At 41.0% G+C, this 26028-nt stretch overlaps 1 protein-coding gene and 1 long non-coding RNA gene across 8 annotated transcripts in view; one reads left to right on the plus strand and one right to left on the minus strand.

The window, feature by feature from the left end:
* The window catches only part of FNIP1 (folliculin interacting protein 1), an 87501-nt gene that overhangs the window by 51330 nt on the left and 10143 nt on the right, over nucleotides 1-26028 (plus strand). For 4 of the 7 annotated variants that reach the window (XR_014522204.1, XR_014522206.1, XM_083487966.1 and 1 more), the window contains exons 4-13: nucleotides 1694-1794; nucleotides 2663-2737; nucleotides 3003-3094; nucleotides 8356-8439; nucleotides 9436-9507; nucleotides 10389-10524; nucleotides 11981-12182; nucleotides 13007-13092; nucleotides 23434-23580; nucleotides 25212-25381. Coding sequence is in view for 4 of the 7 variants with exons in the window: in XM_083487966.1 (XP_083344092.1) it covers nucleotides 1694-1794; nucleotides 2663-2737; nucleotides 3003-3094; nucleotides 8356-8439; nucleotides 9436-9507; nucleotides 10389-10524; nucleotides 11981-12182; nucleotides 13007-13092; nucleotides 23434-23580; nucleotides 25212-25381 (1165 nt within the window). In the remaining 3 variants the exon portion in view is untranslated. The remainder of the gene's footprint in view (nucleotides 1-1693; nucleotides 1795-2662; nucleotides 2738-3002; nucleotides 3095-8355; nucleotides 8440-9435; nucleotides 9508-10388; nucleotides 10525-11980; nucleotides 12183-13006; nucleotides 13093-23433; nucleotides 23581-25211; nucleotides 25382-26028) is intronic. The other 3 variants (XR_014522205.1, XM_083487967.1, XM_083487969.1) reach the window with 1 other exon arrangement.
* LOC310699769 lies at nucleotides 6462-8349 on the minus strand. The gene is made up of 2 exons (XR_014522232.1): nucleotides 8063-8349; nucleotides 6462-8024 (listed from the first exon to the last, which is right to left on the minus strand). It is a non-coding gene; the product is annotated as an uncharacterized lncRNA (long non-coding RNA).

The following is a 26028-nucleotide window of genomic DNA, read 5'->3' on the forward strand; positions in this document are numbered from 1 at the left end:
CTAAAACTCTGCTATTGGTACTTGTCAGCTTAACAGGTCTTCCCTTGCAAGTAGTCCCTGCGTGATAAATTTTTCCGTCCTTTTTATTTTTGTTCTACATGAACATCTGTTTAGGTAGTTTTCTTTACTAAACTTATTAAATCACTGTTTAGTATGGGATTTTTTTCCCCTGCCAGAAAAGACATTCCAAGCTCAGCCTTTCCCACTCAAGGTTTTTGTAAACTAACAGCTGCTGTGAGATTCTATTGCTATAGTCTTAAGCATTAATATTATTGGAGACCTCACACTGATCTACATGCAAGACTGTGTTTTGACTGAGGTCTTTGTCAGGGTTATCTTAATAATTAAGCACAGCTCGAAAACGTGAATAGCATGCTTTGAATTGTGGTTGATATTAGTTGCCATTCCTTCTCCCAGTTTTGTTTCATTGAATACCACATTTTTAAAAATTAGAATATATTTCAGATATGGTGGAAAAACAACCCAGGTGCTGTATAAGCCTTTTCTCAAACCGACTGTCCTCAGGAAAGCAACTCCCCCATCCTCTCAGACCCACTGCTCACTGAAAACATTTACAGGAAACTCCCTGTTTGTTTGTGTGTGGGTTGCCTTCTGGGTCGTTGCATGTGTCGGCAGAGCACACGTAAGCCCGTTCTGCCCCATTCCAGGGCCAAAAATGGTGCATGCGCCAGCAGTTTCATCAAGAAAGTATACATTACCCTGTGGAATGACACCTTTAACTGGTGCCAAATAATTGTACTTGCTTTTCAGTCAGGTGTGTGTGAAACTCCAAGCCCTAATATTTTAATGCAGAAGCTGCCAATTAAAGATTAAGAGCAGATTGAATGCAGTGAATTAAGGTGTTCAACTAATTTGTCCTATCTTTTTGTACTATTCTGCATAAATCCTTCATGGGTTTTAAAATGTACATGTGGCTGGAGAAAAGTATAACAAAGTATAACAAAAGTAGTAATGAGGTCATTTAGTGAAGGCCAGTTCCAATAGGCTCCACCCCAATCCAGTTGCCTTCTCTGGCACTAAAACAGAGGAGGGGGGCATGTTTCAACCCCCCTCCCCACTTCCTTATTTTCTGGTTCAGGATGAGTAGTAGGTGAGTACACAAACTGAGATCATACCCCGGTGCCAAAAACGCAAGATCAGCAAAGGTGGGTGGGTGAAAGATGCAGATACAGGAGAATTGAATCATAGCTATACAAAGATTATTATAGGTGTCATGTGCGTTTACCACAGAGTGACAAATGCCTAACCACTCTTTAGATCTGAAGTGCAAACTGCACAAGATATTGATCACATCATTTCCCCCAGGTGCAAGATTTTCCTTGAAGAAATAGTGAGCACAGTCAATCCAATCTCAGACAGGATCCTGGCCTGGGGCTTTTTTTTGGCAGGGGTTGTTGTACCCTGCTGTGCTTCCAATCTGAATTGGCTTGCAAACCTCATGGAGAAAATTCCCATTCACCACAATGAGAATGACGTACCATGTACTTTGGCACTGGAATTTAGAAGTATTTTGGTAGGCAACCTGCCAAAAATGTTGCATTTCATTTTTTCCCTTTATCATATTTGATGATTAAATGAAAACGATGTTTTCCTTCATTTCTGCAATGCTTCAAGTTGGTGCTCAAAATGATCAAGCACGCAACATAATAATTATAGGCTTATTCTTTTTCAGGGTTCCCGGTGTTCCTCAGATGCAAATATGCTTGGGGAGATGATGTTTGGCTCTGTGGCTATGAGCTACAAAGGCTCAACCTTAAAAATCCATCAAATCCGGTAAGGTTTTACTTTCTTCAGTTCGAAGTTTAGAGCACTGGAAATAGCTATGCTAAACAGAATTGTCTCTAGTCCTGTGCACACAATCAAACAATATAGAAAGCATGTTGAGGAAGGAGATGAGAACAAGTTTGCAGGCCTCGCCCCTGTTCTTTATGAATTGTCCTTTGTACATAGATGTTGAAGCACGAAATTGAAGTACCTTGATTTTTACAAGGTACAGGCTGCACATTCAACACCTGTACACTTTGGAGTACACACCTGCAGGCATCTGAAAGCATCTTCTGATCAAGATGTGGAAGATCTTCTTGCATTGCAAAGGGAAAACAATGAGAATTCATATAGCCTTTTTTATTTTCACAACTTAAACAAAGGAGAAGATCCCCAGGTGTATGAGAATTAACAGATGAGATCACAGGAACCCCAAAAACAATGAACATGGATATGTAAAAACGAACATGGATGTATAAAAGCAAACATGAATGATAGCCACTGTTGTAACTGTTGTGTGACAGTTACAATTTATCTAAACCTCTCAAATGTTAGGTGAATTCTACTGGATTGCATCGTGTGTCATACTTCATCGGAAACAAAAATGGCGAATTTTTCACAGTTGGCAGCTGGAGTGTGTGTTGAATTTATCTGATTTGGCTGAAAACTGACAAAACTGTTTTTGACAAATTTACGTTCTGAGCTTTAATTGGGTGCCTCATTTGTCTCTGTAGTATTGTGGTCCTCCTGTAGCGTGTTATTTTAAAACCGTTTTTCACTTCAAAAACACACTCCGGTGTTGTGTTATGTCGAGAGATGTTTTGGTATATTCCATGAAAACACCTGGTTGCTCACTCTGCCTAACTTTGCTTCACAGCTCTCCTCCGCAGCTCATGCTAAGCAAAGTTTTTACAGCTCGAACTGGAAGCAGCATCTATGGAAGTTTAAACACGTGAGTACAATCAGTGTGTGATCTGTGTGGGTTTTAGGTATGAGGAAGGGAGGGAGTGGGGTATGGCTCAAACTCTTTTTAGCTGCTGAAGGAAAGATTGTCACCTAGCTCCTGTTTGCTCAGAGACCCCTGCCTCGCTGTCATAGGACATAAGAGTGGGGGGGCAGGGAAATGTGTGCAGGGCACAAGCAGAGATGATAATAAAATCAAAAAGTGCCGTAACAGAATACAAATAACCGTTTCTCTTTGTCCCCTACCTTTGCAGGCTTCAAGACAGTCTTGAGTTCATTAATCAGGACAGCAATACTCTAAAGCCAGACCATAGCACAATTATGAATGGACTGCTTGGAAACATAGGTAATTAAAAGCATTGTTACTTCCTTGGAATATTTGCACTGTAAGGCCTTTGCAGACTGATAAACACATTAATCTACATGTGTATAATAGAATATCATTGTTTTAAAGAAACGGTGTGGTCTAAGAGTGGGACAACTTTTGGCCTGAACTCAGATGTAGCTCATTTCCAGGAAATCTGAAAACTGGAATATTCTGTGACTATTTGGCTTGAGGTTTATCAGTTCAAATCTATATATGGCGAAGAATGGCATAGTAGCTGATACACATTTTAGCTAATATGAATTTGATGGAAATGGACACGGTAGGCTCTACTTTAGAGAACTAAGCACAGAACAGCACAGATATTATTTTCCCTTAGGGCCTCATTTATTCTCAGAATTTTCTGCCTGTAGTCATAAAAATCAGGAGCAGCTGGCACAGTGAGGCTATTTTACAGAGCCACCGTCCAAACATCAGCATCACTGCTGCTTGCTGGTGCAAGGCAGTAGCGAGATTGGTGCTGTGTTAGTGCACCAGGAGGAACACCAGCCCTGACCTCACTGATTCCCTGCCCAACCCCAGCAACACCTCACCCTGTTCCTGATAAAAACAACGTAATATGTGCTTGCAACAAATATACATTTTACAATGGGTGTGTCATACAGGAACGCACATCAGGAAACCAGTGGTGGCAATTATGATTGTTGCTGCCACACAATTTGTGAAATGGCCTTCAGTCTTTGGGACTGAAAAGTGCAGAAGCAGGAAGAGCTAGCAGGAAGAGAAAGTTGTATTTTTTGCAAAAATACCTGCAGGATGCTAGAGGGTTGACTTTTTTTGCTTTTGTGATTTCCTTCTTACCATCTTGAAGACGGTTATGGAAGTAAGATGGTTTCAAGGAGATGGTACCTTGGGCTTAAAGCAGATGGACAGTTTGGTCTGGCTTCTTTAAATTCGGTGCAAATCAGGCATACGCAAACTCGGCCCTCCAGATGTTTTGAGACTACAGTTCCCATCATCCCTGACCACTGGTCCTCTTAGCTAGGGATGATGGGAGTTGTAGTCCCAAAACATCTGGAGGGCTGAGTTTGCCTATGCCTGGTGTAAATGCACCTTTGTATTAAATAAATACAAAGGATTGGGCGAAACATGCTCAAGTCTTGAGAGTTGTTTTAAGATTTGCTTTTGCAAAGCCATTACCCTTCAAATCATATACAAAAAATGATGTTAAGGAACCCTTATGGTTAAACATGCCAGGAAACTGCACTTCGCTGATGCAGAATTTTAAGATCTATTTTAAAAGAAAGGGTACCTTATCCAAACAGTACCTTGACCTGAAAAGTGTTTGTTTTTTATTTACCTGATATATTCACCCATCCCATTAATTAGAAATCAACCAACAAAAGAGCTACTGACACATAACCCCACCTGTACACCATATACAAGAATATAAGTTTCACCACCCCACCCCTCATCTCCCACCTCTCTTCTTCCCCAACCTTATACTGAATACAACACTAATGTCTCATATCAAATGATCTGTAGAAATTGATCTATAGAAAAGAATTTACAACTTAGGGGAAAAAAGACAATGTATGTACTTTTGTAAACCAAGAAAATCTTTAATATTTTTTTAAGAGCCACTGGTTCTAAATATACATGAACTGTATTGAAAATTCTGTCTGTCTTACTCAGTTTTGCATCTCCTAAATTTCTCTATTGGAATTGCAATGTGAATTTCCTAAACTGAATGTGTGGCCTCCGAGGCTACAACTGAAAACTGGAGTAACCAGAACTGTCTATGGACTCTATAAGTAAATTTTGTTCATGATGTAAGTCTGAATGAAAATCTAAATGAGTTACTCAGCTAATAAGCACCTACTTTCACATTTGGGGAAAAATTTGAATATTTGTATGCTGTATCACAGGAGGATTTTTGCACGGCATACTATTTGAATGTTATGTACGCCTTTTCCATTGCCACTTTAGAAGGACAGCAATGAAATGACCAATTAAATGAACTTTGGTGTAGGGTAGTTACTGAGAGGTTGACTTTCGAATCAGGAAGTGGCTGGTTTGAGTCTTGACTGTCGTTAATTCACTTGGTGACTGTAGGCAAGCCACCTCTTAGCCTCAGTATCCACTTCTGCAATATGGGGGTAATACTGCTGAAGTTAAAGAATGCACATGAAGCATTGCGAAGCACATTTGGAAGGACTATAAAAATGTTAATTTTATTATTACCACTACTATATTGCACAATATTACTTCTAAATTGTTAATGAATGCCTGTTTAATTGCATTCATATAAGACTGGCCTGGTTCTTCTTAGTACTGTCTTTATGACTTTTGTTGCCAATTATTTTTAAGCATTGCTTAATCAATGTGAAGAATGAGCTTTATTAATCACGATTATTTTCGCTGTTGTGTTAGCTGCAATTAGGTGCCCTTATCCACGCAGGTGTTCCCCAGCAGCCTAATTAATCTTCCATAATTGCACTGTGCCAACAAACAGAACAATATGATGATCTTGTCAAAACTCTCTCCTTTCCCATAAGCTATATCATTTACATTTTCCTGTTTCGGTGCCATCTGTGTGAACAGAATTATTTCAACACCCCCAGTTTATCAGATTAGTTGCTGGCTGTTTAGAATTGTGCTTTGGGCTTTCTAATGGCCCAGTCAACCTGGCCAGCTAAAAGGTCAATCTACCGTGTACCCATATAGCACCAGTGGGATTACTCTGTACAGTTAAACCGTGTGCTCAAATACCCTTTAAAGCAATTTCTTTAATCGATATCACTCAGCTTTTAGGAATAGATTAGCTTTTTAATAGGCGATTAGAAATCAAGAGGATAAAGCTAAAGTGATTTTTTTTACACTGTGTCACACCTTTATGTGCATCTCAAATTACTAAATCAGAAGTACGGTTATCGTGATAATGTTGCTTTGGTGTGAATTCTTCATCTTGCTATAGATATATATATTGTGGAATGCTCTCCCCAGGGAGGTGCGACTGGCATCTTCATTATACAGTGGTACCTCGGGTTACATACGCTTCAGGTTACATACACTTCAGGTTACAAACTCCGCTAACCCAGAAATAGTACCTCGGTTTAAGAACTTTTCTTCAGGATGAGAACAGAAATCGTGCTCCGGTGGCGCGGCAGCAGCAGGAGACCCCATTAGTTAAAGTGGTGCTTCAGGTTAAGAACAGTTTCAGGTTAAGAACGGACCTCCAGAACAAATTAAGTACTTAGCCCGAGGTACCACTGTACACCTTTAGGCGCCAGGCAAAAACCTTCTCTTCAACCAGGCCTTTGGCTGATTAACATCCTATACCGTTTAAAAGTGTTTGTGGGAGAGGGGATTATTGGTTTGTGGGGTGTTTTTGTTGTTGTTTTTATTATGTATCTTGTGTTTTTATCTTGTATTCTTATGTTGTGAACTGCCCTGACATCTGCAGAACAAATTTAATAAATAATAAGCAACTAAATGAAATAATACTCATGCAGTGGTTTCACATGTTCGCCATTTTGTCATATGCTGGTGTTTTAGAGGTGATCTCAAAGAAAACTTTCAGTAACTTCACAAGTGTTGTTCCTGATTCGGTCAACCTCTGATTTAGAGTGGGACTGGGAAGACTGTCACCCTGCATATTGGACAGCAGGAATGGACCCTATGGGTGTCACAGAGGTCCTCAGTGGGTACCACGTTGGGAACCATTACTGTTAGGACAGTATCAGTACCTAGGGAATGAGTATTACAGTCTTTGATTTATAGGGAATAGATATGCAAGCCACCTTCCCTGGACTCACTATAACTGGAGTATAACTATCAGTGGGGCTTACTATGGCCAGTAACAACAATTTCAGAAGAGAAGACAATAACATCTGTAGTGAGGGTGTGCCAAAATAGGGTCTACTCAGCAGTACTTGCTTACGGCTCACATTTTAAAGCAGAGCAATCGAAAGAGTCAGGCATAGCAAAAAGGAGTTAATCTGTAACCAGAACATTTCTAGAAACCAAATTAAATAAAAAAGAATACTTGTGACCCATCAGTCTTTGCCAGTTCTTCATTTGTAAAGGTTACTGTGTGCTTTAGTAGGTTGTTGTGTACATGCCAACTTTTCCCAGCACACCTGGTTTTTGGTGGAACGGTTAGTCCTTGCAATTAAGCTTCCTTTTAAGACAACCGATTAGCAAAAATGGAAAGAAAAGAAGGCGGATTTTGTGGCAATGCAGCCGTTTGAACTTTAAAAGGAAAGTGTTTGTGTGCTCGGGGTTAGAACTGCAGACACAACATAGAGCACAAGCTTCCATGTGCTCCAGTGAAAATATTACAGTTTTCTGGTTAGTATTAAGTGAAAACCTTCAAGGAATTGCAAAGACTGAAGGAAGAGGAAGCAAAGGATACTTATTCTTCAGTTTCCCTGCAGTGAATTGATTATTTGAGAAGCTGAATTGAGTTAATAAAATGCTGTGTCTGTGACCTGTCCTTCAGAACAAGGAATGCTTCAGTGAGAGATTGGACTCTTTAGAAAAGAAAGAAAGGCTGGATCTCCTCATAGCTCTGAAGTGACCACTGGGGAAAGGGCAAGCCATAGGCGTGCAGGGTCTCAGTGCAGTTATTCTGCTGGCTCCACCCCAGTTATTTGGATGTCAAGATAGAACTGAGCCCTTAGGAGTACTGTACCAAATGGGGCTGAGAGAAAATGTGCCAAAGTGGTTTGCGGCCTCTGATCCCATTATTTCTCATATACACACAGAGTTTTTATTCCCAAGATCACTTTAGATAATGAATTATGGGTTGTGAAATTGAAATAATCAGGGTGACAGAAAGTGCTACTGAATTGTCTTCAAAGATAGTTTGGAACTCTCCCACCCCCCTGAATTGATTTATTGTGTAGTAAATTAGGACAATTTTGATATATATAAAAACATTATATATCTATATCTCTATATATTTATATATAACTGAGAAAGCACCTCAAACTCCTTTATCAAAGTAGATCATAGAATTGTAGAGTTGGAAGGGACCTCGAGGGTCATCTAGTCCAACCCCCTGCAAGGCAGGAATCTTTTGCCCAGCGTGGGGCTTGAACCCACAACCCTGAGATTAAGAGCCTCATGCTCTACCGAGGGAGCTATCCTAGGTGTGTTCTTTGCTGTCTGTGGGTCTGCATTTGTGTCGGCTTGAATCCTTCTCCCCCCCTCCCACAGAATCTGTTCTGCTTTACTAACCTCATTCTTTCATATATATTTTACGTTTTGCCATGTAGGTTTTTCACAGCTTTGCAGCCCTAGGCGGGCATTCTCTGAACAAGGTCCGCTCCGCCTCATCCGGAGCGCCTCTTTCTTTGCAGGTTTGCTATGTGCTGTGTGGATAGTCTAGTTGGTGTGACAAAACTGAGTGGATTTTGTAGTTTGGCCTTGGAAATAAAATACCGTTTCTAAAAATCTCGCAGGCATAGTTTATGCAGTGGATATGGATCACTGCAAAGGTTATCACAACATGTTAAAATTTCAAAGAATGCAACCCTTAATCTCTATTTCTACTCAGGTAATGATTTGGATGGAGCTTATGAATTTTTCAGTAAAGTTTGAAGAAGAAAAAAGCAGGGGGAGCCTGTAAATTCCAGACAAAAGGAATTTGCCATTAACTGTTTAGAGCTTGATTCAATAGGAGCTCCATTTGCAAAAACATAATTATTTCACTGTTTGTATAACACTGAAATAAAGAGTATTTCCCCCCGCTTCTATTAGCCGTGTTTTATTTCCATGCCTGGTTTAGATTTTCCCTTCTACAAATCTGGCAAATTTATGATTTCAAAAATGAGTATGATCAAGAGGCTTTTGATCTGGTGGATGAAATCCTAGCTTTGTTGGAGGCAATTTGGCTAGGATTTCATCTCTCTGTTTAGTAAGGACTGGCTGCAAATGCAGATAGCTTCATGCTTAGTTGAAAAAGCGATAGAAGTCTAGATCCAAATTCCATCTGTCCTAGAGCACCCACTTTACAGCTGTTTGCTATAAATTTCTTCTTTAGCATCTGCTTAGAGCTTGCACTGAGTGCTTTTGATTTGTAGCTAACTTGCCTTTTGTTATGTTATTCCACTTGCCTTGAAATAAAGAGATGGGCTTTGGCAAACACTTGTCTGAACACTGGTCCAATCAAGTGCATTGGCTTGATCAGCTTTGCAGCCTTTCTTGGTGATAGGTGTGTGTGCTTTGCTGTTACTTTCCGTGTCCTAAGTGAATGCAGCCAATGAGCATGATTTATTTTGATAATTAAACCGAGCACTGCAAAGCCAAAGAGAAGCATCATGTTCTCGTGCTAACTGGTGACTTTATCTGCGTAGTTCACAGCAACCCTATGGACATGCCTGGGAGAGAGCTGAATGAAGACAGAGACAGCGGAATTGCAAGATCTGGTAATGTTTTTATCAGGAATATAAGGCCATTACACAAACTTTCCCTACTGCATATTGATTTGGCCTGTAATTAAAGTGTTATTTGTTTCTGCTTCTTGACCTCTGTAATCAGATCTCCCTAAGATGTGTTTCCCTTAAAAAAAATAATTAACAAGTGATTTATGCTTTACATTGACCCAGTTCCTATATAAATCCTGAGCCAAGCAATATTTCCCAAATATTGGGTAATACTTCTAAAATATGTGTGGCTTTTCAAAATAATATTTAATATTAAGAGAATATTCAGCACTTGGATATACAACGTGAAATTGGTTCACCAATACTGGAAATTTTAAATAACGTAGGGCTAAGGTTGAAAGGTGGTGGAGGTGGCCCCAAGCCTGTGAGTTGTTAATGGGCATACCTAAAGTATCCTTAATGTAAGCCAGGGATTTTCATTGCCTCCTTGCCAAATCATCAATTCACGTTTAAACCCCTAGCTCATGTTCTGTCAAAGCTGACAAATGCATAGAAGCAAGTTCCCATAGGCTGAATGCACTTGCTCTTTCAACTGTGCCCAAGAAATGGGTGCTGTAAAGGGGCCGCCATGTCTACACCCAGGGCACTACATGCTCCCCTCCAAACACCTCCTTGGTTGTACACAATACTCGGGATGCACTCATACAAATCTTGTTTGGTGAGGCTTCTGGGATGAAGCAGAAATGGGAAGTGTCTTGTGTGGACCTGCTTCTCACAGATCTCTCCTCAAGACGCCAAGGGCTAATGGTTTTTATCTACTGGGCCATACTGTTCACATTATTACATGATCACCCAAGTAGCATTTTTCTTCTAGCAAAGAGTTTTTTAAATATAACAAATAATTTCCTTCTCTTTTGTCTCAGCATCTCTTAGCAGCCTGCTCATCACCCCATTTCCCTCCCCGGGCTCTTCGCTAAACAGAAGTTGTGCTAGTAGCTACCAACGGCGCTGGCGCCGCAGTCAGACGACAAGCTTGGAGAATGGGGTCTTCCCTAGGTGGTGAGTTAAGCATTACTGCTGGTAGTAAATGGTTTTTCCTTCTTTCAGATTTTCACATGAAATATGTGCATTTGCTTAGTTTGGAGGGAAATTCAAATTCCTACGGCGGGAATCTCCTCCTCATCTCAATTAAATCTGCAACCAGAAGGAGCTCTTCTTGCCCACAAAAACAGTATTCTGCACGCAACCCAGTGATGGGATCAGTCATATGCTAATCGCATGATATTGGGTTATTTATTCAGATCACATGGTGAAATGCAAGTACAAGTAATCAGGAAATGAATATAGTTATCAAGGAATGGCTGGAGGAATAAACCTTACCTTATACTCAAACAAAACCGTGATGGTTCCTTCTCCTTTCTTGCTCCCCAGGTATTGGTGGTCTTGAACAAAGTAGTAGCAGGGCAAGAGGGTAGTTAAACTATTTCTTATGAAGGACTTCTCCACTCAAAGCTACCTCCCAAGCTGTCTTCCCACTTCATGGTTGCGAACATGAGTTGGCAAGTGGAAAGCTCTCCTCCTAAAGCAGCTTCTCCTGGGGACGGGGAGAAGCAAATGCATTTAGGTTCTAAATAGTAGATAGGTAGCCGTGTTGGTCTGCCATAGTCAAAATAAAAAATTCCTTCCAGTAGCACCTTAAAGACCAACTAAGTAAGTTCTTGGTATGAGCTTTCGTGTGCATGTGTGCATGCACACGAAAGCTCATACCAAGAACTTACTTAGTTGGTCTTTAAGGTGCTACTGGAAGGAATTTTTTATTTTGATTTAGGTTCTAAATGTGTTGGTTCCTTCATAAAGCCACAAAATGAATCTGTCTAATGTTGGAAGTTTTTCAGAACAGGAACATTTGCATGACATACGTTTAAGCTGCTTTTTTCTCCTTTTCATGTTATGAAACCAAAATTGTGAGCAAAGCTAGACTGCCACACGCCATAGACTGCAGGACTCGGAGAAGAAGCCTGCACATAAGAGTTAATTCACGTAGGGTGGGAGACAGATGCTCACTGTTCTATGAAAATGGTGGTATACAGTTCGTTGTTCATCCTTGTAATAAGTCCACACAGCAAAAGAGAGCAAGCCCTGATTTTTAAAACATAGCCCATTAACGGCAAATGCCCAGAACAACCTGCAAATGCCAGCATGCCACATTTCTGCCATAGCTCAGTAGTAGAGAATCTGTTTTACTTGCAGACTGGGAATACCCCCTGTCTGAAATCCTGGAGAGCTGCTGTCAGTCAGTGCAGACAGTACTGAGCTAGATGGACCAATGGGTTTGACTTAATATACGGCAGCTTTCTATGCTCACAATGTTCCGAGATCAGCTACAGCAGACGTGGTTTTAAAAACGAAACAACTGCTTTGGGGAAAGGGGGCTCACTTCAGTATGTTTAAAGAAAATAGTTTTGAGATATTTTCTGAAGTCATTAACTCTGCAACCTTTGTAAACCCCCTAAAGGTCGGTGGAAGAGAGTTTTAACTTATCAGATGACAGCTCCAGCCCGAGCCCAGGAATTGTCAGGAAAAAGAAAATAGCGATTGGGGTGATTTTCACGCTCTCAAAGGATGAAGAAGAAAACAGCAAATTTAATGAGTTCTTTTTCTCACACTTCCCTCTTTTTGAGAGCCATATGAACAAGCTGAAGAGCGCAATAGAACAGGTAAATATCACCAGCTCCTGTTCTAATCAGAATCTCCATTTTAATATGCCTAAGCTTCTGTCATTTGTTTTTTCCGGATTGTTTTGTGGGTCACACTAGTTTTAAATTAGGGGTGCTGGACCACACTGTGAACGAGGCATGGGCCAAAGCACACAAAAGTAGACTCAGTAACACTGATTCTGGGGAAAAGGCATAACTCAGTGGTAGAGAACATCCTTTTGGCCATAGTATGTGGCAGAGCTGCCCTTTCGACATGGGCTTCTGTGTGGCTTTGCTGGATTGGGCTGGAGCAGGGTGGTGACAGCAAGGTCAAGGTGGGTGCTTGAGTGGGACCTATCTGACAGCCCCAGCCTTGCCACTCACTTCCAGGAGACAAGAAGAAGAGAGGTAGGATTACCTGGTTTGCCTAAGAACTGAAACTCGCTTCAACTTGAGTTTTGCCCCTATCTCTTAGAACAAATCCTATCACCAAAATGAGTGATGTTTACTGCTGGGTGCAGGCTGATTAATCCAGGGGACTGTTTAAACACTGCTCCTGAAGTGAAGGAGTCTCTGTGTGAAACCTTGGACCTCTTTATAGCCTTCTGCAAGCAAAAGTGTGGAAAAAGAAAGACAGTGCAAACACATATGCCTCATATATCTCTACCTTGATATGAAACTTGGAAAGCAGCCAACGTTTATCATGGTACAAAAACAAAACAAAAAAACCAACCCACTGTTTGCCTGTCCGGGTACACCTTAGATAGAACAGAGCACGTGACTTTGTTTTTCATTTTCTGTTGCCCTGACTAATGTTAGTTATATATTTTACTATTGTTTTCAAGGCTATGAAAATGAGCCGTCGATCAGCTGATGCCAGCCAGAGGAGTTTGGCATATAATAGGATTATGGATGCCTTAAATGAATTCAGGTGAGTTTGTTTCAAACCCTTGTGTGTCGTTGCCAAGTATTTGAGTGCTTCTCTTGGAAACAATTTCAGGGTTTCTAAATCTGGAAAAACTTTCCATTTAAGCCCTTCATCTCACGGCTGAGATCTGTAGATCTAGTTCACTGCAGAGCAGCAAGGGAACCAGGTGGAATCTAGCTGTGAAAATGCTTTTTTAAAAAAAACGTTTTGAAGAAGGCGTTGAATTTTGCATAGCTCACTGTTGCCATCTAGTGTCACATTTGTATATTGCACAAAACAACACATTTAAAGTGTTTTACTTGCAGCTGTGTAGCTGAATCCCCAGTGCCAGGTGGAGGCTAAAGCATCATGCATTGCTGTGGAAACCCACAGTTCAAATCCTTGCTGAGCTTGAAGGTCTCCTGCCACCTCATGTTTGCTTGAGCCACGTTTCTGTGGGCCACCATCCTAGCAGAGATTGTCTTCTTACAAGACCAGTACAGAAGCGCCCTTGAGAAATGTTCCCCGGCTTCCTCCTTTATGGCCAACATCCTTACTGAACAAATTGCTGTTTGGCATGAGCAAATTGTTCAAAAGTGGCCGCATAGTTTAAGATCTGAGTTTTGCCCCTGAAATATTGACGGTCATGAGCTTGCTGCAATGGCTGCCGTGCCTTTGGAAATCCAGGACAGATCTCTTGCTGTGCTTGGGAGCTATCAGTGTGATACTTTTTTTTCAACCTTGTGCTTAGTTGTTTCTTTTATGACTAGAGAGGTTAAAGGGGCTTGCTGTTCTATTTGTTTGTGCAACTTAAAAACACTTCAAGGAAGTTAGTACACAGATATAGTCAAGTATAGTCAGGATTAGGACAGAGATTTGAAGGACAGGGGATGCATACTTGTAGTGCATTGCATTTATAAAGACAGTCGGACCTTGGAAGTCCAACAGAATCCGTTCCGGAAGTCCGTTCGACTTCCAAAGCGTTCGAAAACCAAAGCACGGCTTCTGATTCGCCGCAGGAAGCTCCTGCAGCCAGTTGGAAGCCACGGAAGCCCCGTCGGACGTTTCTCTTCCAAAAATAGTTCGCAAACTGGAACAGTCACTTCCGGGTTTGTGGCGTTCAGGAGCCAAAACGTTCGGGAACTAAGCTGTTCAACTTCCAAGGTATGACTGTATTATCAGTTCTTCTGCCATCCTGGTTTGTGCAAGGAATGCAAACAGCTTGTGTGGAATTAATACAGTGGTACCTCAGGTTACATACGCTTCAGGTTACATATGCTTCAGGTTACGGACTCCGCTAACCCAGAAATATTACCTCAGGTTAAGAAATTTGCTTTGGGATGAGAACAGAAATCGCGCTCCAGTGGCGTAGCGGCAGCAGGAGGCCCTATTAGCTAAAGTGGTGCTTCAGGTTAAGAACAGTTTCAGGTTAAGAACGGACCTCCAGAACGAATTAAGTACTTAACCCGAGGTACCACTGTATATGAATCCCTGTGGACCCTGGGTGGAGGGTGAGATGGCTGGGTTCCTGGACTCAGAATGCGGGATTAGCACACAGTGAGCCCCAGTAGCAGAATATTAAACTGACAAATATAAGCAGCATTGGGAATATAAGTTGTTAAACCTTTTTATCCCATTCAGCTGCACACAGCAGCAGCTGCCCTCTTTCTACCCACCTTGTAATGAGCAAAGTAGGTTTAAAAGGCTTTACTTACAGAATCAAGGTCCCAGTCATGCATTGTTCCATGCAGCAACAAGGATAATACATTTGGGTAGAAATAAAGAATATAACTCCAAACACATGCTGTAAGCTTGGGCACAAGCTTGCAAACACTCTCCTTTGTTGGTTACATGGGGGGGGGGGGGGAGAAAGGAAAGAAAGAAGTAGAAAGGCTTCCTCGCTCTCTGAAGGAGAGGGGGTGTAACCTAACTGACTCTAACAATACAAGTGTGGTCCTTTACCCCTTCATGCACTAACTAGCCCTATGCTTGCGAGTTGTACTGGGCTGCAACCTCCCACACAGCTGTCATTTTGGATTGGTTTGCAGTAGAGATTCGGCATGGGAAGGATCTTTCCCTCCCTTTTATGCCTCTGGAAGGAATAGCATTCATTTGATCCCTGATTTGTGTCTCCTTCTTGGTTCTGTTTCATTAATTAATCTGAGCATGGTTCCCTTTGCCCCACAGAGCAAATCCAAGTAGGGATCACTTTCCAACGTGAAAGTAGGAATATGCTTTAAGAAGAAGAAAACAATTCAGCTTTATACTGTACAACTGAGACTCTTGACTAAGCCTTTAAACACATTGTAAATACGTGGCACATTGATTGCATAATTTGTTGGGAGTGTGTGTGTTTGTGTGCACTTCCAGTTTTATGCCCCGGTTTCCATGGTGCAGCAACTATTGTTCCACAGCAGCATAATTGAGTGCACAAAATCCAGGATATTTTCATACAAATTAAACTACCTTTGGGTGGTTTTACTTTTTAACTAAGCATGTTATTGTGTGGAAAGGCTAGTTGCCAAGGTTTTTCTATGTTGAGTCCCCCTTTTTTTAGTGCTACGTTGGGTTTGAGTGCTGCAAATTCCACAGCAAAAAAAGTATTTATTTATGTGAAGCAGGAGAATCACTGATTCTCCTTCCAACCTTCTTTGTAACAAAAATGAAAGAGGCCAAATGCTGAAATCAAATGGAGATTCAAATATCAGCTGGTTTGGCAGAATAAATTTAATAACCTAGCAGAGAGAGAGAGAAAATAAACCCATTTCTATGCTGTGTTAGGATAGCATTTTAAAGGAAGAAGAATGAATACTTTCCTTGCTTATGATATTGATGACATTTTGTAGTATCGCCTATTACTTGCAATAAGATAAAGCCAACTCAGGTCTTTAAGCTGGCTTCCCACACGTCAGTGGCCAATACCAGCTGTAGTTTCAGTGCTCTGTTTAGAGGCCTTCTGACTGCTTAGAAATGTTATACACATGCGTGTTTCACTCACTTCATTGGGCCAGAAAGTGGAAAGAAAACTAAATTATTGTACAACTATTTTTAACCATATAACAAATGGGCTATAGCCATAGTTTTACAGTAAACATATTCATATTTTAGGTTCTTATTACATATCCCCCTTCTTTATGTGCTTTATATATGGGCTTGTTTTTTGCAATAAACAGTGAATAGGGATGCATTCAAACATCAGCAAACTAGACTGCTCCTTACTGAAGAAGCAGTGATTCAAAAGATTGCCAGTGACCTACCTGCATTCTTATGTGAAAGTGCTATTTTATTTTATGTGCTTTTACACACGGGATAATCAGTTATGTTTTCCGTCCCACTGAGTCTAGAATGCTCTGGCAGCCTACCATGCAAAGTCTCTGTTATAGCATTTCAGTATCATTTATCGTTTCATTTAATTTATATTTTTAATACTTCTGTCCTGCGCTTCATGGAAATTCATTCCAAGGTGGTTTACAACAGAACAAGCAGAACATTAGCATGCAACAAACTGCACTACAACAAACAAACAAGCAAGCAATAAAAAGCAGAGTCTTTTAAAAAAACACAACACCCCAAAGAAACTGAATTTAAAATTTGCATGTGAATTTTGCCTGGCTCCTAGAAAAAAATCATGCTTCCCCTTTATGTTGCCCACTTATGCAGGTTTGCACTACCTACAAAGAGACGTTCACCTGTGTAATTCTGGAGGGAATGTTATCTTAGCAAAGCTACAGGATTTTCACTCATCCTGCTGACTAGATATCTTGTATACTCATCCCCTTTCTTTCAAGACCACCTTGTACAAGTTACAGATGTGCTGCTGTCTCATTTTTAGAACAAGCCTGCACCGTTCATAAATGATTATTGGAATGTAGGCATTTTTGACAGCACATCCAAAGCTTGCGTATCTGATTGCTCTTTTAGCTTTGCAGTGTTCCTTCTTGACAGTATGTGATGTCTTGCTGTGCTGATTAGATTTTTTAAAGAAGCTGCCTCCGAGGTTTAAATCTTGTTTATGCAAGGGGATGTTGTAGGCCTCTGTGAGACAATCTTTGCATTTTTGTATAGCCTTGTAAGGAAGATAGTCTTAGAATTAAGATATGGGCTATTTTTAGTATACATGAATGTATTTATTTGGGCCAAGGCAAATTAGTGGGTAGGGATGGTTTGGGGGGCGTTGGCCACAACTACCAAAAAATGTGTGCTTGTGCCAAATAATATCACATACTGAAGAGAGCTAAAGAAAATACCACTCCCTGGGATACAAACTACTACGAGCCAACTACTGAGCGTATTTCAGAGCTGCTGTAAAGGGAATCTGCCCCCTTGAGTTCTCTGCTTACACCTGAAAATTAAGACCTTTCCCTGCTGTTGTTTCTCACTAATTCAGAAACAAAGGTAGGCTGTATTCTGAGCCACAGTTCCAGTCTCAAGGTATTTCCTGCTAGGAAGTGTTGATATTAATAAATATCTTGCTAGTCTTGTGATGCATTGCAGATCCACCTTGCATATTTATTAGTTATTATAAATGCACAAAGCATTTAAATTCATTATAAAACTACTATTAGTACTCAAGAGGCTACACAGGCTTCTTTGACGTTGCAGTTCCTCTGGAAAACAAGCAACTTTGCTTGCACATGAGTTTGGTTGCTCTGAAGCCCCTGAGGGCCAACTGAGTGCATTAATGTTGATTATGCTGCTGAATAATATCCGCATGGCATTCATTTCGGGGACAAAAATATGCAGAGAAAGGAGGAAACTCTGCAAATGGGACTAAAGCAAACACCTCCTGAGCCTCGACACTCCTTGTCCACAGAGCTTTAAAACACAATGCACCCTGAGAGAGTTTCACTTAAAAAAAATATCCATTGTGCAGTGTGACTCACTGTCTGATTTAGCTAGGCACCTCTGCATTTTCCAGCAACTCTTTCAGAGCAGCAGTGCCAAGAGGGAGAAAAAAGGTCTGTTGTACATATCCTGGCCCCTTGAATGCCTTTAACTCCCTTCCAAAATAAGCTATTTATTAAAAGTGGGGGCAGAAGCCTTAAGAGATAAGAGCACAGAAAAAATTGGTTCCTTAACCAAATGGATGGATAAACCCCTTTTTATTCTCCAGTTTCAAAACAGTTTTTACCAGCATTGGTAAAGTTCTCTGAAGTCCATGAAAACTCTCTTAAGTGCTCTCCTGCAACCGCTAAAAGAAGCAGGCTTGCCCAGGGAACAGGAACCCCAACTGAACAATAGTGGTGAGAAAGAAAATGCTTACAAGTCAGTCAGTGTTAAAATGTTGGCACTGTGGCCCAGTAGGCAGAGCAGGAGTCTTCATAACCTGCTCGTCCACAAATACACTGGCCATAGTCCAGAGGTCTGTGAGCGACAGAAGCAGCTGGGTGGTTTACATTTGTGACCCAGCACCCCCCATATCCATGTACTCAGTTGCCACAGTTCAGAGAAACTAGTCCATGAGAGGAAAGACAGCCACTCTATAGAACCCCTTGTTTTTTATTAAAATTAACATTAAAAAGTTCCCCCCAAGGAAGGATTTGGGCCCAGAACAGTTATATCAAATACAGTGGTACCTCAGGTTAAGTACTTAATTCGTTCTGGAGGTCCGTTCTTAACCTGAAACTGTTCTTAACCTGAAGCACCACTTTAGCTAATGGGGCCTCCTGCTGCCGCCATGCCGCCGCAGCACGATTTCTGTTCTCATCCTGAAGCAAAGTTCTTAACCTGAGGTAATATTTCTGGGTTAGCGGAGTCTGTAACCTGAAGCGTATGTAACCTGAAGCGTATGTAACCCGAGGTACCACTGTATCTGGAATTTCTCACTTTCCCCCCTCACAAATGGAAAAACAGGCTCCATTTATGGATCTCAGTCACTGAAAGCACCAAAGGATACTACAAAGGGTGTGGGTGTGGTCACCCATATCTAGTTCCTAGGGTGCATACGTGGTAGCATTTATTCTTGCACAAACCCTCCACTCACCTTAATTAGGGGCCCTTTTCCTCTCACCCACAACAAGTAAAACAGTGCAGTTATCAGCATAGCAAAAGAGAGTGAATGGGTTGATTTGCTTTCAACTGTTTGGGACATGAATGAGAGACTTCAATCCAATTTGCACTTGAGGAGTAGGTTAAAGCATCACATCCCCACACCAGTGCCCAAAGTGGGAAATTCTGAATTTATATTTTGCTGCAAGGGAACCGCTTCGTGAATGTGAAAGCCTACTTTTAGCTCCATTCTCCCAAGAACAATTTTGACCAATGCAGTAACCAGGGGTGGGAAGAATCCAGAGTTTTTCTCTGTGCCATGAAAATATCCGACAGGATTTTCCAGCATTGTGAATTGAATCTGCAGTATGTCACTACAGGGATTGATGGGGAAAGGTATGTGGCGCTGCCTTCAAACATTAATGGTCCTTAAAAAAATAAAAATAAAACACCACTATGTAGTTCTGTAACTACGAAAAGTGCCACGTGGTGTTTTCTTTAGTACTCACTTTGTCAGGGACAGACTCTCTGTACCCCTGGAAGCCCATGGGGCTGGCTACAAATCCTCAAAAAATGTTCAGACTCCCATAATGATTTCTAAGTGTAGGCCCCTTTTCGCTTTACTGGAATAAAGAGCTTCCTAAGTGAGATTTCCTAGACTCCCATTAAGATGCTGATGCAGATACAGAATTAAGGAAGTTGAAAATCCTGAACAAGGGTATTGCTACTTTTGTATACGGGACTTGGTTCAGACCTTCAATAATTTCTGGCTACAACTACAACAACTTCTTCTTCTTCTTCTTCTTCTTCTTCTTCTTCTTCTTCTTCTTCTTCTTCTCACTCATAGCCGAGTAAGACTGTCTTCCATGAACACGGTCTTAACAGTGAGTCTGCATGTGACTGTGGAGGCCAATTCTGGATCCTCACGTCCTTCCACTGTGGGGACATAGGTTTCCAGGCAAGGGTTGATCATGGTGAGGGTTTGCCAAGCGTGTCTTCCTCTCAGCACGTTTCTCCCTTTCGTCCTGAGTTCGAGTGTCTTCAAAGCCCATTACACCTTTAGTAAAGGCTGTTCTCCAGTTGGAGCGCTCGCAGGCAAATGTTGGTGTTTATACTACATTTTTTTTAGGTGTATCTGAAGAGTGTGCATGCACACGAAAGCTCATACCAAGAACTAACTTAGTTGGTCTTTAAGGTGCTACTGGAAGGAATTTTTTTACATTTTTTTAGATTTGCCTTGAGAGAGTCTTTAAACCTCCTTTGTTGACCACCAGCATTAGCAGTGCCTCAAAGGGGTGAAAAATATATGTGTGCAGTTTGTATATCGGGAGACTGCAGGGAGAAATGAAAAAGCTTTTTCCCATTTGCTGAGCTGAAAGGCAGTTAATCCTCACCCTCGTGTTCAGTGCAATTACTTACATGTCTGGCATTGAGGGTTCCCTTTGCTGCAGTCACATGCCTGCTGGCAGGCAGCCAGCGGAATCTGATCTCTCTCTGAGGAAACACTATCAGTTGCAGATGCAGCCACGGTTACCAGAATAGTAAATAACGAGTCACAAGACTCGAGCTGGCCCTTCAACGAAAACAAATAGTTTAATATCTTGGTATCGGAACAGAAACTGCTTCCTTCCTCACACACACATGCACACAGTTCAAATTGAGTCAGCTTCCAGAGAGCTTTCTGTGGGGGTTGATGTTGCTAAACAAGAACCCAGAAGGCTCATTTTGGTTTGAACTTTAGATTTCACCTCAGGCTTTTAAGGTTGGCCGAACCTTTGTGAAGCAAAAGTTGGGCTCCACATTTTAAGCTCTCCTAAGGTGGTATCTCGTTTGTCCTTTGTTTGTTCAGTGGGTTGACCACAGAAGTCCAAGGAGTGAAAGTTAATCCTATGGAAAGCTTTCTTCTGATTTTAATGGGTCTGAGGTGTGGATGCCAGCAAACAGTAAACTGCAAGCTTTTTGTGACACTGAAGGCCACTTGCAACACTGCTCTTACTTATTCAATCATTTTGGTATAGTCTCTCGTTTATGACACTTTCGATAAAAAATGTGGGGTTTTTTGCCCCTCAGCAATTACGCTGCTGAATCCCATTTAACATTATCCTAAAAGATGCTCTTAGTTAGCACATCCCTTTCCCCTTACAATATGAAGCTGTCTGTGAAATATTTAGTAGTCTGTGGAAATAAGCCTGTACTCAACCTAGAGATGCTCTCACAAGAAGTTTCACAAGCAAGGGCATTAAGGCAGTAGCTCTTCTCACTTGTGTGCCCTTCACTTAAACTTCATATTCACAGGTATACTACCAATGAACATGGAAACTCCATTAAGCTGTTGCACCTGATAGCCATGGATAGACTTATCCTATGAATTTGTCAAACTTCTTTCTAAAGCCATCAAAGCCAGTGCCCAAACCATAACTTGTGGCAGTAAATCCAGTAAATATGTATTAAAGAGGTGATTTTGTCTTCTATTGCCACACAGTTCCATTGAGGAATGTCTGATTGAGGAATAGGCACCTTTGGCCTATTTAGCTCAGTATTGTCTACATGGGCTGGCCCACCAGCATTTCAGGCAAGGTTATCCCCCATCTCCACCTGAAGATGTCAGTGATGGAACCTAGGGCCTTCTGTCTGCAAAGCAGATGCCCTGCTACTGAGCTATAGGCCTTCCTCACTAGTAACAGATTAAGGGAAATGCCTTCCCAGTTGTAAGGATCTTTAAAAACTGTTCTAAGCTCTAATGCACTTATATCCAGGACTTCTGCAGTTGTAATGAGACTTGTGATGCTATTTCTAAAATGAAACTTGAGTCATCATTTCTGGCAACTACTGTGGGACCTTACTCCTTTCTCTGTAAGCAGCCTTTGGCTTGCTGTTTGAAGAATGTCCATCCTGATAGCACTGAGCTTAGAGGAAAATGCCCTTCACTAACCTCTGAAGATAAGGGGACCCGTGCAGTATGATTAGAAGAATAGGATGTTAGGCAATTCCCTCTTGCCAAACCTAAACCTCATGATAGTGATGCAGGGATAAATGACATAGAAACAGGGCGGCATTTTGTAGTTTAAAAGCTGCAATAAGGATACTCATGAAATTTCCCCGGTCTCATTTTCCTCACGGAATTGGGAATTTCCATGAATTTGGGGTTTGTTTTTAAAATACGTTTCAGGTGAATTTGTTGAACTAAAATATTGTTTATGCAGTCCCGTTTATACACTTTACAAAGAATGGGCGGAGAGTTCCCTAAACCAAGGGTATTTCTATCTAAAAATAGACACAAAGGGAGAGAACAGCAGCAGGAAAGGGACGTGGAGACTGAGGTAAACTGGGGGAGGATATTCAGTTATTTCAATGAAGTGTTGTTCAGCTTCATTAAAGTAGAATTTTGGACCTTAGGTGTTGTTCTGAAGGCTTTGTGGAGAAGGCGAGTCTTTAGCAGTGAATTGGAGCTGGATGAGGAACAGGGTCAGTCAGGGGTGTGTCAAGGTAAGAGCAGAGATATGCGGGGCAGGGCCTTTGAGAGTTTTAAAAGTAAGAATGAGAAGTTTGTGCTGGATCTAGGATCAGACAGGAAGGCAGCGTAGGGATTCAAAAAGGGGGTGTCACATGATTGTAGTGAGGGAACAGTTGTGATAACAGAATGCTGGATTGGCTTGAGTGGACCAAGATAAGCAAATGGAAGGCCAGAGAGGCAAAGATTGTAGTAGACAAGGCAAGAAATGACCAGGACACAAAGCAAGGGTTTTTGCCAGGCATAGGAAAACTCAGCTCTCCAGATGTTTTGGGACTACAACTCCCATGATCCCTAGCTAAAAGGACCGATAGTCAGGGATGATGGAGCTTGTAGTCCCAAAACATCTGGAGGGCCGAGTTTGCTTATGCCTGGTTTTTGCCATGGGGACAGAAAGGAAGAGGGATAGGGATGGGTAAGATTAAGCGAGACTGAATATGAGGAACAAAGGAGAAAGAGAAGTCAAATAAAAGACAAGGGTATGTGCCTGATCAAAAGGATGGCTGCCAGTGGATAAGGACGTGAACAAGGAAAGAAGGGATTGGGAAGAAAGAAGAGAAGACCAGTCTTAGACACATTGAGCTTGACCTGACAATGAAGCATACATGCAGAAGTACCAGAGAGACACTTGGAGATATTGGAGTGGACAGAAGGGAACGTTTTGTGACAGTGAGACAGAGCAGGGACAACACTATGTCATTAAATTATAGGTGGTTCTGAAAGCCATGGAGTGGCTTGGGGGACATTGTATACTTTTCAGTTGCTAATCAAATAACCTATTTTCTTGGCACAAATGGCTCTTGGAGCCATATATTATAACAGATGTGTCACTTTGGTGACCTATTGTTCTCTTCTTTTTACTTTAGAACAACAATTTGTAACCTCTACACCATGCCACGGATTGCGGAACCTGTTTGGCTTACCATGATGTCAGGAATGCCTGAGAAGAACCAGCTCTGCCATCGCTTTATGAAGGAATTTATTTTCTTAATGGAACAAGCCTCCAAGAACCAGTAAAGCATTTCTCGTCTTTCTCCTATTGGCTTTTTATTGTTGTAACATTAAAGGCAAAATAGTCCTTAAAAATAGAGACAGTGGCAAGAGGTGATTTCCTTCCCTATGCTCCCTTGTAGTCCCAAGTAAAGAATAAAAAAAGTATTATGTATAATGAAAAGAGAGGACATGGGTGGTGAAAAGGGCATGTGGGAATATGTGGAGACCATTCCATCCAAAGGGATAATAGACACTATTACTAATGGTATCAAAATCTCAGTAAAGGCCCCACCTGTAACAATGTTTTGTTCTTATAAAAAGCTGCAAAGCTCATGAAGGAAACAGAAGATGCCTTATCTCAAAATCCAGAGACATATTTTCAGGAACAGAATCTGGTGAAAATACATAAGAAATCCACAAAAATTAATTTTTCTTTGACTTCTTTAATGTATTGGCATTTGAATCCTATGCATGTGCAGTCATATGTAAGTTCCATTCAGTTCAATGGCACCTACTCCAACTAAATGTGTATAGATTGCATCATTCATTAATTAGCATTAAAATATTTGTTAATAAACTTAGGTGTAGTTTTTAGTATTAAAAAATACTAGTTTTTTTAAAAAATGTTTAATAGGCAATATTAATAGTGTCATTAATGATTTGGAAATAACAGTTGTCTGATGCTGAGCCCCTAACCTTGATAGAGTAAAAGTCTGCTTTAAGTGAAGAGTTACTTTCATCTCATCTTATAAAAATATTATTCAGGAAAAAATATTTTATTCCTTAAAACCTTTTAACAATTTTCAGTCAAAATTATGCTGTGTTTGCAACTACAATTGGTTGCTATGGTATTCAAAAACAAAAACAGAAGTCTGAAACTTTGGCCTCCTTTTAAGACTTTGAGCCAATGAGACCTGATGGCTGACTGACAGAATGAAGATGTGCTTGAACAGAAAAGAAAATTAGAGACAAACTGCCAAACCTTATAACTTCAAAACAGTACTGAAACCAGATACTACGAAGTCACTGGCTGCCAGATGTTGAAATTGCCTTCTAAACTATCAAAAATTAAACCATGATAAAATTAGCACAGTGCAATACTATGGCCATATTTCAAAAGAACTACTTCAGGGGGGCTAATCCAGGGTTTGGCATAATAAGGTTTTCTTGCCAAGGCACCATGCAAGCTGCGATCTAGCTTCCGCCTTGCAGATCCAAAAACACTCGTCAGGTTTAACATTCTGGATTGCACGCAGGACATTTAAAAGATAGTAATACTGGAAGCTTTTTAAAAAGGCAACATTGCAGAGCAAAAATAAGTTTCAGACTGTGTAGCAGTTTTATTCAAGAGCCCCAGTTTAAGCACTCTAGGGAGCTTGTAAAACTCTAGTACAAGATGCAGCTTCACTCTTCAGTTTATGTCTGCATATATCCTCTGGAAATATGTCGCTCCTTCCCAATTGGGAAGCCAGTGTTGTTATGCATGGGAGTTGTGACTCCCCACCCTCTGACCCAGCATCCCTGATTCAAACTTTACCACAACAAGAGGCGTGCTTAGTGCATAATGGGGTTCCCTTTACAAAAGCGGATGGAAAAGAACCGTGAGTTGGGATTTTGGATTGTGAATGGTCTTTTTTTTCCCCCCTTACAGATTTTTACCAGCTCTTCTGACTGCAATTTTGACAAACCATCTAGCCTGGGTCCCAACCGTCATGCCAAATGGCCAGCCGCCCATCAGAATCTTTCTAGAAAAGCATTCCTCACAAAGTGTGGACATGTTGGCGAAATCTCATCCATACAATCCATTGTGGGCACAGTTGGGTATGTCTGAAATCACACTCGGATATTTATTCTAAGGACAAAAATTTTAAATGGTTGACTATGATAGGAAACCAGTGGAGTAGAAGTGTAGTTAAAGGAAAGCAATGAATAAAAGAAAATAAATAAGAAATAAACCTGCCTTTTAAGTAGTTATATTCCCCCTTCCCTCCTCAGTGGCTCCACTCGCTCCTTCTTCCTGTTTCTTCCATGTACCCCTTATTCATACTTTGGGATGAAGTGTTTTCTTTTCCTGATAAAAGTTACTTTCTGAAAGACATTCCTTAAGGCCTTTTTAGTGTTATCCTATGAGTGCTTACTCAGAAGAAAGGCGTATTATCTTCAAGCTGGCTTACTTCTAGGGAATTTTGTTTAGAATTGTAGCCTTTGTTACATACCAGCTTAGCAAAGACTCATATGAACAGGGCTGACGTTTATTGCAATTGAATGGTTTTACATCCCACTCTTGGAGTTGGCCCTGATTTGGTGTTATTTTTAAATAGGGCAGGGCTGTAGAATATTTTTGCAGATAAAGTTTGCGTAGTCATTCCAAGAAAATAATTTACAAATCTTATAAATCTGCATAAGCCTATTGTCCATTTTTGGAAATTTTCAAGGATCTAGTTTTTAGCCATGACACTGTATTTTTT

This window comes from Podarcis liolepis (genome assembly GCF_965112155.1).
Source record: "Podarcis liolepis genome assembly, chromosome: 2".
NCBI classification, from domain to species: domain Eukaryota; kingdom Metazoa; phylum Chordata; class Lepidosauria; order Squamata; family Lacertidae; genus Podarcis; species Podarcis liolepis.